Source organism: Phytophthora infestans, genomic scaffold, assembly GCF_000142945.1.
Source record: "Phytophthora infestans T30-4 supercont1.4 genomic scaffold, whole genome shotgun sequence".
Classification (NCBI taxonomy): domain Eukaryota; phylum Oomycota; class Peronosporomycetes; order Peronosporales; family Peronosporaceae; genus Phytophthora; species Phytophthora infestans.
In genome coordinates this window covers 4464551-4476037 of record NW_003303755.1, presented here as the reverse complement: position 1 = coordinate 4476037, position 11487 = coordinate 4464551, and the positions used below count along the sequence as shown (strand labels likewise).

The window sequence follows — 11487 nt, the reverse complement described above, 5'->3', positions numbered from 1 at the left end:
TCATCGCTGTCACACCACCTCGCAGCTATTCGCCACCCACCGCCACCATGTTTTACTGCCTACAGTGTTTTATTTCGTCAGCTCACTTACTGCCTGCTGCTACCGCCTGACGGTAGTGTGCTGCTTTGTGCTGAGCCTCTTGACCCTCTTTCACTGGCCGGATGGCTATACTTTCCGATTGCTATTTGACTACTGTTAGCTCGGATCCCCGTGCGAGCACCAACCTCAGACAGGGACCGACAACGACTTGGCCCCGCGATAGGAATCGTAGATATTCTTGCTTGTCTTGTGATTGTGGGTGGAGATCTAAGCAAATAATAGTTCTTAAGAAACGTTAAAGAAAATGCATCATAATAGCCATACCTCCGAGTCCAGATCCACAGTCACCTTCCATTTAGCAACTCTTTTTTCGACAACGTTGAGAGTTCCAGCCAAGAAACTTGCCATGCATCCCGTGTATCGCAAGTCACAATCACGCCGTCCATCACCACGAGCCGACTGTGTTGCGCCATGAGTGCACCACATTCGTTTAAAACTGTGGGAAAACCGCTCGGGAATGATTGTTGCCCTAGGGCGACTTGATTAAGCAACACAACAAGCAACACACACAAATAACATAGCAAATAACATAACAAAAATCAACAATGTTAGCAACAGCGCATGCTGTTCATGTGCCAACAAAATACGGACCTGTTGCACCTGGCACGGGTTTCAGAGCTTCGAACGCAATAGTGCAGATAATTTTCAGCCTCGTAACAGCGAAGGGCCTCTTGAAAAGTCTCCCAACGGTCAAACGTCCTCACTGGAAGTGGTGGCTTGACGTTTTCGACTGACTGATGTGCCTTCATCATCTTTTCACGACTGTCGTACGTTTTTGTCCGGCGTCGCACAATTTTGCTCTTCGCCGACGCCGTGAAATGAGCCCCAGTTGATCCCAGGCTCTCTGTGCCAGCTTTTGGTCGCTTTGGTGAGGGATCTTCGCTTTCGTTCATCTCAAAGGCACCATGGCAGGATTTGCGGCTGTACGGCACGGACAGCTGCTTCCGTTTGCGACTTTCTTCGATGGCATTGGTCCGGGCGGCATCAACAAATGCGCGTGCATAGTCTTTAGTTTTGTAACCATAGTAAGCAACATAGTAAGCAACACAAGTAATGTATCAGCAACAAAAGAAATCGACCAAGATATATACCTGTATCGGCCAACGCGTTGTTATCACCCGGCTCCGCGGCGGTGGCTTTGGCGTCTGCAGCCACGGCCTTTTCGCGCGCAGCGTCATCCTTCTCGCTCGCTGCAACACTGGTGGCGTCGTCGTTCTCACCGGCAGCCACATCCTTCTCGCCCGCCGCAAAACTGGCGGCGTCGTCGTTCTCACCGGCAGCCACATCCTTCTCGCCCGCCGCAACACTGGCGGCGTCGTCGTTCTCACCGGCAGCCACATCCTTCTCGCCCGCCGCAACACTGGCGGCGTCGTCGTTCTCACCGGCAGCCACATCCTTCTCGCCCGCCGCAACACTGGCGGCGTCGTCGTTCTCACCGGCAGCCACATCCTTCTCGCCAGGAGCCACGTCCTTCTCGCCCGTAGCCACGTCCTTCTCGCCCGCCGCAGCGCTCTTCTCCCCGGAAGCGCTGTCGTTCTCGCCCGCCACAGCGCCCGTATCCTTCCCACCCGGTAACGTATCGACCTTGCGCGCATCATCGCAGGCTTCGTTCTCCAGGCCCTCCATGTCTGCATCCTCATTTGCGATATCCTCAACCGTAGCCAGAGGGTCATCAACGTAGTCTTCGTCGCTACTGGAATCGTGTATAAATCCGCGTCCAGCAAGTAGGTAGTCGACATGCGGTCTTGCTCGTAGACAGCGCCCTATACATGATAGAACACAACGTTGTAGATTAGGACAACGTGCTGCAGGCTGCCTGTCACTATGTCCCCCGTGTCTTACCTGTGTTCTGCGCTTCTCGGCGCGCTTGCTGCTTCGGCATCTTGCTTTTTCCCCCTTCTTGGAAATGAAAGGTCTGTACAACTCGTACTTATTGAATCTCGTACTTAATAGACACTGTAAAATTTACATTTCCGCTTTTGAGATTTTTAGCGTAATATAACCTGCAATAAACCTTACCCAGCAACACAAAACGCCAGTGTTGTTCTAAAATCATGTTGAAGTTATGTTGCGGTACCGACTCCGAACAAATACAGTCACACTGTGTAGGTTGCTGTCATCGGTGCAGCACTGTCGATCCCAGCACTCTTAGCAGGCGACAACTCTGTAGTTGCAGTGGCTGTCGATGCGTCTGCCGGCCCAGCCAGAGTCGCTGTACACGGTAATTCCTCCTCACCGGGACCGCACCGCTGAAGTACGAGCCCATTCCTTACCGTAATTGCTGGTTCAAGGATGAAGGGTGGACTACATTGTGCCGCACACCAACATTTCGTTCATTTCGTAAAATTATTTGCATTTTTAAGAAGACATCTCAAATTATTGCCACTATGTCTTAAAAACACTCACAAACGAGAGCTAAAAAATTTTACCTTTGATACTCGATGGGTCGGTGGCCTTCACACCAACACAGGAGCGGCTTAACTTCGACTTATACGTCTTGTATGAGCTTTCGAGCTCACTGCACTTCGACTTCACCTGCATTGCAGTTTTTTGCGAAAGAGCGCTTGACCATGAGCCCCTTCGTGTACATCTCTAAATGCGAAGACAAGAAATCTATGAGGGTGTACTCCTTTTCAGCACTCCATCTCCTGGTAGCCATATTGGAGAATGAGCAAAGGACCAGATAGAATAGGTGTAACTACTGGCAGTAAGCTTGCGTATCCATAACCAACCAAATCAATCCTTCTGGCAAGGTTCTCCACCATGCCAGAAGGATTGACACGATTTCGCTTAAGGACGCATGGAGCGCCCTTACATAAATTAATTGATTGGATATGTATGGTATACTTTCGATAAGTGTATCACGAAGGGATTTATCACTGGGGAGGTCGGACGTGAAGATCGATTTCTCTTCGTGCACCAGTCGATGCTGCAGTCGCACAAGAATGATTCCATGAAGAACATGGAGGGCATCACGACCTGATTGGTCCCGAAGAACATAGCGTAAAGTGCGGCGAAGACGCAGAGCATGATATCATAGGTACGGTCATCTCGTCGTCGAGGTAGGGGTGCTCCCACCAGCCATGGTTTCCAACCACTAAGGAACCTTTGCACGATTTACCCTTGATTATAGGTAATTATAAGAATGCCGGTCAGCACAGCTCGCACCTCTGACATTCTGTCTTGTCGAGGCCATTCTTGTACGTTTAGCACGACCTTTTGATGATAGTATTTAGGGGATCGGAGGCCTCACTTTCTTAGGCTGGAGGATCCGTAGCTGGCGAGGTGTCTAGGGTGCCGCGAGTGGATTGAGATGGTAGTCGCATTATGTCATTGGCTGCTTAGGTAGGTAAGTGATAGCCATGTTTAATTTAAAATAATAATAACACAGACTTCCCATCACGAACCCGATGTCAGCAGCACCACGATCGGCGAAGCTATCGTGACGTGATGCTAAGCTCAAGGACGATCGATACCTTCTTTCACTACTGTTTAATCCTCCCTGAGTATGTCTACGAGTGTGTAAACCTTAATGTCCATGATACCACATTTGCTAAAAATGACCAGTTTTAGACCAATAAAAACGTGGTATCGGTTCTTTTTCGTTTGATTCTTGAACAATCCATAGACGGCCAATCAATATACCTACGACGTAAGAAATCGATGTCAGCAGCTCAATCGGCGCGAGACTGGCATTCCACTTACCCTTTACAGCTCGCTTTAGTGCATCCTGCCCTCTCTCCTAAACTTTTCAGAACATTTAAATTGGTTTAAAAACGTTCCAGGCTGAAAATACTAAACTAAAAGCGTTTTTTTTCTGGTTATTTTCGTTTGCAAATTGAAACGTACCAATATATATCGAGGTGGCGCTATATAAATTACCTGTACGTATTAGGTCACGCTGAGCGTCCGACTGCTCTAAAAACCGCAATAGACCCGGATCGTTTTTTTTAGCCGATCGACGCCATGAAAAACGTTTAAAACGTTGTTTAAAACAATTCCCTTGCTAATACACTCGGCTAAGGTAAAATGCCAATTAGGGGCCGGTGGCCAGTTAAGGGTCGGATTCGGTTAGCCAATAGGCAATTCGGAATTTCAGGCTTATCTATTTTCATTGGCCACTTACTAAGGTATCATATAAGAGATTACTTAGCAACCCATGATGAAATCAAGCGGCCCTTAATTGGCACGCCGTCACATTTTATGCTCTGTTTTAATTTGTCCTACTTAACGCACCATAGCTGATGTAAAACAATTCAATAACCAGGAATTTATACAATTGTGGCAGCTTTTAATTGGTGCCAAGGCCATATTTTACGTTTTACTAGATCAAAAGATACAATCAAAACAAGAGAAGGTTGCTTTGTTCATTAGCATTTTCCCTTACAGGTAAACATATTTGTTGTAACATCGTAAAAACGCTTTTTAAGTAAAATCGAAAAACTTTACAACCCTAAATACTCATAGGCCTGCACTACCCTAATTTTCCCGCCAGAAATACTGGTGGTGGGCAGCACCACTGGTGGGCTGGATCGCTTAGAAATTCATTTTCTAAATGGCAGGACATCACCAAACATGGACAGCAAGAAGCACGAAGCGGTGCAAGCAGCAAAAATGCAAGGAATTAGCCAGACCCTCGCCGACGAGTACAACATCAACAGGACGACGCTGTGGCGCTGGGTTCAGGACACCAAGCGGGTCGGAGTGGCTGCGAAGGAGAAGCCCAACAAAACCTTCGTCGCCGAGGCAAGCGGGGCCCAAAGCCTCGGTTCTTGGCAATGGATCGAAGGTAATGATTTAAGGAATTAACTATTATGCTAGCGTTGTTTTCTTCTTACTTAAGTATCACGTATTGCTTGACTGGGTTATTGAAATGCGCTCGAATAAAGCCCGTTGTAAAAAACTATTCTGAGCTCTATTGCTGGTGGAAATGATGACTCGTTTTATAACTCGTTATATCTATGTATATTTTCCAGGTGTGACAACCGAATGTCTTCTTATCACGACAGCCCGACTTGAACCCGAGTTTTTTGCTGGTCACTGTGAGATGGCGGCAATCATGTACCTGCATAGATTTCGCAGGCGATACCGCTTATTCATTCAGCGCATCACTTACCGCGACACCAAAAAACGGCTTGAAATGGAGGTAACTCGTGTTAACATTGTATGAGCTCTCAAATATTGTTTGATAGATATCAAAAGTTAAATTGGTTATAAATGTTTCTAGAAAATCGCTGACGAGTTTACTAAAACATTTCAATGCAGTTTAGAGAAGTCTAGTGTGGTGTGTCACATTGTTGTCTTTGCTAAGTTCGCCTCTGTCTTCAACATGGATCAAGCGGTGGTCCACATCGACATGGACTCCAAAACGACTTCGTCGTTGCCAAACACGTCGACGTCGTCCAAGGTGAAACAACATTTTTCGTTCAATTTTCTAACCTTCTCTAGTATGTTAAAATGTGCAGGGATGACGTAAAGTGCTTTTAGAGGATCTGTTTTTCTATGTGCGTCCACCACCGGGGATTAGCTTCCACCGATGTATATCTTCGCTGGCGCTGTAAGTACTACTGTCGACGAGGAAGCGCAACAAAATCCGCTGCAAGCTACTCTGATTGCTCAGAATAAAGACCATATTCTGACGAGTCACGCATGCTCGATTGGATTGACGAGGTGAGTTACAGCTTATTTTTACTGATGTTAAAGTTCTAATTTGTATTGTTCGTTTTCGTAAGTCTAGGCCTGGAAGCCCATCGTATCTGGTACTCGAGTTCTTCTTTTAGACAGCCTAAAAACACACAAGATGAACTCTGTAGGACTGAAGTTAGAAGAAGAATGCAGTACCGAAATCGTGTCCATCCCGCCTGGGATAACGAGCGGGGCGCAGCCTATGGACGTTTCTGACATGCGAGTGCTTAAGAAGCAAAGCAGTGAGCTTTAAGTTGCTCACCACGTCGACAACGGCTTCTCTCCAGAATTAGCCTCCCGTCGCGATGTCATCACCCGCATTGTTGTCCAAACATGGGATGCTGTTCCCGCTAAAACCATTCAGAGGGGTTTTATTCATGCAGGTTTTGTTCCGTTTGGACCACGGGAGAGTAATGGTCGTTTTAGAGTAGCTAAACCAGCTCGATAAACTTGATTGGTTTTGCGGTTTGCATGTCCGATATTCTAATTCAAAACCGTTTTGTAATTACAAGATGGAGAAGAAGGAGAGAAAAATCTAACGAAATCTTCGCCTTCTGCATATTTTACGCGTCGTTGCATGAAATAAAGCTGTTTCATGGAATACGTTAATCCCACCAGATCGGCCGACGTTGGTGCCCGTAACTCCCTTAATTTTTCCATTCAGCAACCGCTACTTCAATATGTTGGAGATGTGATTAATAAAAATACGCCACTAGTGTTAACGAGCCGGATCTCGCAGTATTGGATATAGCCAGTATACAAAGTAGTGATTTTGACACTGCGTCATATTCGACCACCCAGTCCCATACAGAAACCAAGTCTATAATAATGATGGTCAATCAATAACTGAAGAGTAGATATCTAAGGCAGCACTGGCCGTCCGAGTACGAGAATGTGCAGCTCATTCAGCAATATGCCAAGGCAGGAGAAGCCGTCGCCAACCAAGAAAAAGATGAGACTAACCGACCGGGAGCGAGAAAGAGATAAAGGGCTTCACCAAGGTGGCGCGACATTGCGTGCATCACTGGGCGGTCCAGAGATACTGTTTGTCGCGTTATCTATCCCCCCATCCCCCACACACATGCATGCATGTGTTCCAGCTAAGCAGCACCAAGCTCCTATACAGGTGCAGCCAGAAATTGTTTTTTTTACTTTACAGCAGCTGTCGATTCATCGGATCGCCCAGCACTTCGGTATCGCGGAAGGTATTGCTATCGAAGGGGAATACGATAAACGTTTTCTAGCTAAATTTGAATAGGATCTGTGTACAAATTTAGAGATCGTGTTGTCTGGGCAGTGCTGGCTTTGGAGGAAGAATTCCTTCTCTGGCCAAATAAAAGGGAAAGGGTAAGAAATGCTGAAGCATTTGAGGCTCGCTCAGGGTTTACGTGTTGTATTGGATGTGTCGATGGAACAACGTTCAAGATTCTAAACGCCCCTACGATGAACCCCGAATGTTATTTTCGCGGAAGTCAGAGCATTGTATCGGTGCTCAAATTATTTGCGATTCTCGACGACGTATTATATATTATCAGGTAGCTAGCAGCTGTACTCTTTATTTTTTTATTTTCTAACTTTTAACATTAAAAAGCAAATAATCCTTCTGGCATGGTCTTTGAAGATCAGGTTGGCGCCATAGCAGGAGAAGCGACGCCGGCGTTCGACACAGATCGGGGTATAGGAGGCGGCGCGGGACAAGAAGACTTTGCAGGATACGCGAACAGGAATCTGGGACTCGTAGGAGCTATCGCTCAGCCGCTTAAGGAAAAATCTATTCATTCGTACATTTAAGTCGTTGTGAGCACCAGCGAGTGCACTTCACAAGAGTAACAACTGGCAGTAAGCTTGCGTATTCATATCAATCCTTCTGGCATGGTTCTCCACCAATCACAGCTAACCTTCACTGATGGCTTGCAACCTTCCTCTTTTTCAAGGAAGATTTGAGTCGAAAAAAAAAACGGGTTGATTTGATTGAATTCTTTCCAACCGTGATAACCCCAAATTTAATAATACATTTGTATTGCTCGTGTTTTGAAAGAGCTCAGATTAAAAAAAATATTTTTGGAAAATTAGCTGCATTCATTCTACATGTAACTTTAGGTCATGGCGATCGACAGAATGGCTAGGCGTCTCAACAATATGCGCTACGTGCTGTTCGTGTTACTGTTGCTACTTGCAGGATACCATTCCATCGTTTGTGCTGTCGATGCCGATGTATCTGCGTCGTGGAGCATCGCGACTGTGAGCGCAGCGCAGATACTCGATCTTGTGCTCACAACGGGGGACGATCCTCTACTTCCAGCGGACGCGCTGCTCGAGATCCAACTCAACTCGCTCTTTACCGTCACGTCGGGTGCTGCTGTGGACGAGGCAATGCTAAGCGAGACTTTGAGTGGCACCTGGAATGTCACGGTGGACACAAATACCAAGAAGTTGACTGTGCAGCGCAGTGGAGATGGAGCAGAAGTGAGTTCCGGTACCCAGATACGATTCGAACTGAAGGGGATAATGAATCCCAGTCGCGCTGGTCGAGTCAGTATTGGAGCCATGACGATTTCAGACAGTAGATCTCAGTTTACTTGGACCGTGCAATTGCCGACGATGGAGGTCGAGCCCGGAGTGATTTGGAACGCACAGCTAGCGTTTTCAAACCTACTGAGCGGTCGGAGTGCGTCGGTGGTAGTCCACATGACATTACCACACGCTGTGCCGAATGATGGGGTTATTGCTGTGTATTTTCCATATATGTATGGCTCGTTATCGGGTGTGATCTTGTCAAGTGTTGCTGGATTAAGCGGAGATTTTACACTTTCGACGACGAATAATGTGTTTCGGATTAAGCGTGCAGTTGGTTCGGGAACAGAAAGTGCAGAGATGCAAGACGTGGTCATAGAGCTCGAAGGGATCACGCACCCGTTGCTGGAGGGTCCCATGGGTCCTTCGGTTATGTTGCAGACACTGGATGCAGCTAGTCGCATCATCGATCGGACATATGTGGACACGTCCGACAATGTCCTTGCGACAGCACGTGTGGTGCTCAGTAGTTTGAGTCTTCGAGTGACTGAAGGTGACGCTACTGGAGCGCAATACACGGTCTCATTGAGTGCGCCACCGTATGGAAACACTGCCTTGACACTCTCGATCGGAGATCCAGCTATCAAAGCGAAACTGGTGCTTGATCCGGAATATTTAGTGTTTTCCGCGTCGAATTGGTCTACTCCTGCGAAAGTCACTGTGACTGCGACAAATGATAACGTTGTGAGCGGAACTTTCACTCAGGAGAATATAGTGAGGATCGGACACACGATTATCAGCGGTGACAGCAGCAACACCTTTGCAGCGGTCAACGACGTGAGCGTTCACATTAGCGAGAACGACTTTCCCGCTGTTCATCTCTCGGACCGCTTTCTCGCGGTTGTGGAGGGACTTCGCAACGACAGCTACATAATCTCCCTATTGTCCCAACCAAGTAGCGACGTCGTTGTTCACATGACACCCCGGGACTCGTTTATCGAGACTGTTCCGGATCAAGTGGTGTTTACAGCCAGTACGTGGAACACGCCGAAGGCGGTTAACGTGGTGGCGTCAGTGGCAGCATCCACTGTATCAACAAGTACACGTAGTGCTATTTTTCACCAGCTTTCTTCGACTGATGCAAACTACAACGGCAAGATCGATCTAGTTTTCCCGCAAAACGAAGTTCTGGTGTACTACGAGCCGCTCGAGATGAAATCTTGCGTGGAACCTTGTCGCGCAGGATGGTTTCCACTCGTTAACGTTACAACAGGAGACTCACAATGTGTTGGCTGTCCACTTGGATATTTCTGTGCGGGATCCTGCGTGGCACCAGTGGCGTGCCCCATCGGAACGTCGTCTAACGTGGAATTTGCGTATGATGTTAGTGTTTGTCAGACTTGCTCGACAGGTATGTATGCACACGCTGAAGGAATGTCGACATGTCTAGTGTGTCCGGCGGGTGCATCTTGCAGTGATTCCAAAGCAAGTCCGCATCCTTGTCCTACTGGTACCTATTCAGGTGCTAGCGAGACTCAGTGTCACGAATGTCCAGCAGGGAGCTTCAACGATAAGACGTTCCAGTCAACCTGTTCCCAATGTCCAGAGGGTTATTACTGCCCCAAAGGCGCGATCAATGCTATTTCGTGCGCACAAGGCACTTACTCCGTGAACTCAGGAGCTACACCCTGCGAAAAGTGTCCTGCTGGATACGCGTGTTCTGATCCGACCGTCGAACCAGTTCCATGTTCGAGCGGCTCGTATTCTGTCGTAGACAGCTTGACCTGTACGACATGTCCAAGTGGACACATGTGTCCATTAGCGGACCAAGCGCCACAGCTGTGTGGTGCGGGATACTATAGCGCTGATGGCTCAGCAGTGTGCAAAATATGCCCTCGCGGATTCGCTTGCAGTAGTTCGACAACATCGGAGCCTGTTGCATGTCCATTCGGCACATACAGCAGCATCGAAGGGGCGGTGACGTGTCGTACGTGTCCTGCTGGCCACAGCTGTGTCGATGTGAGCCAGTCGCCGGTACTATGCAAGTTTGGAAGCTACAGTTTGGAGGTAAAGCATAGCGATACGACCTTGTACTTTGGCTGTGCTAACTTGTTGTCCATGCTGCTCCACACAGGGTGACCATGTTTGCCATGTGTGTCCTGCAGGCAGCTATTGTCCCGACCTGTACAGCAGTCCCTTGAGTTGCGCCGCAGGTACCTACTCGCTGGGAAACGCCACAGTGTGTACTCTATGTGGTGCTGGCGTGAAGTGCTCGATTGACGCGGCTCCAGTTGCGTGCACTGCGGGCTACTATTCGCATAATGCGTCTTCTTCATGCTTGCTGTGCGATGCAGGGAGTTATTGTCCATCTACGTCGCTGCCGCCGACGAAGTGTGCTCAAGGTACATACAGTCACAACGGAGCTGTGGCATGCACAGCCTGCCCGTATGGACACACTTGCACGACTTCAGGAGACCCCGTGGCATGTACACTTGGTCAAACGAACAATGCGGACCACTCAGACTGTACAACATGTCCAAAGGGCTACGAGTGCTCGCCACTTAAGAGTGCGGTTGTGGCATGTGCGACTGGAACTTACAGTTTGGATGGAGACGGTCAGTGCGTTCAATGTCCAAAGGGTTACAAGTGTGCTTCGACATTAGAAGCCCCTGTTCGCTGTGCTGACGGGACGTATTCTGTTGGTGGTTCAGTGGAGTGTTTGGACTGTCCTGCTGGCAAATACTGCCCACAACCAACTTCAGATCCGATCCCGTGTCCTGTGTGGTATTATTCCGAAAAGGGAAGTACGGCTTGCACCCCGTGCCCCGCTGGAATGGATTGTTCGTCACCGTCCAGTGCACCAGTAACGTGTCCAGGCGGAACGTATAGTCTAAGCACCGCGTCTGCGTGTTTGCCTTGCCCGACAGGATCTGCATGTGTGAACGCAACAACAGCACCAACAGTTTGCGACCCTGGGACTTTCAGCGCCCAAGGCCAGATGAAATGTACAGAGTGTTCCGCTGGGCACTTTTGCCCGCAGTCTGGTCAGGCTGCACAGCTTCCATGTCTTAGTGGAACGTACGCCGAGCCTGGAGCGACTGCTTGCACGACATGTCCTGCTGGGATGCAGTGTCCAGCTACAACGCAAGCAATTAAGGAAGCGTGTCCACCAGGAACGTACTCACTGGG

General features: G+C 48.4%; 2 protein-coding genes across 2 annotated transcripts; one reads left to right on the top strand and one right to left on the bottom strand.

Annotated features, from left to right (window-relative positions):
- Positions 1 to 8385: 8385 nt before the first annotated feature.
- Positions 8386 to 10160, top strand: PITG_04005 (uncharacterized protein; the record flags this gene model as incomplete). The annotated part of the gene is made up of 2 exons (XM_002906986.1): positions 8386 to 10093; positions 10138 to 10160. The coding sequence occupies 2 exons, from the start codon at positions 8386 to 8388 to the stop codon at positions 10158 to 10160; spliced, it is 1731 nt and encodes a 576-aa protein (XP_002907032.1).
- A 192-nt stretch (positions 10161 to 10352) lies between these two features.
- On the bottom strand, positions 10353 to 11234 carry PITG_04004 (uncharacterized protein; the record flags this gene model as incomplete). Its single annotated transcript, XM_002906985.1, has 3 exons — positions 10353 to 10480; positions 10520 to 10639; positions 10898 to 11234. 3 exons carry the CDS (start codon positions 11232 to 11234, stop codon positions 10353 to 10355), a joined length of 585 nt encoding a protein of 194 aa, XP_002907031.1.
- Between the last annotated feature and the right edge of the window lie 253 nt (positions 11235 to 11487).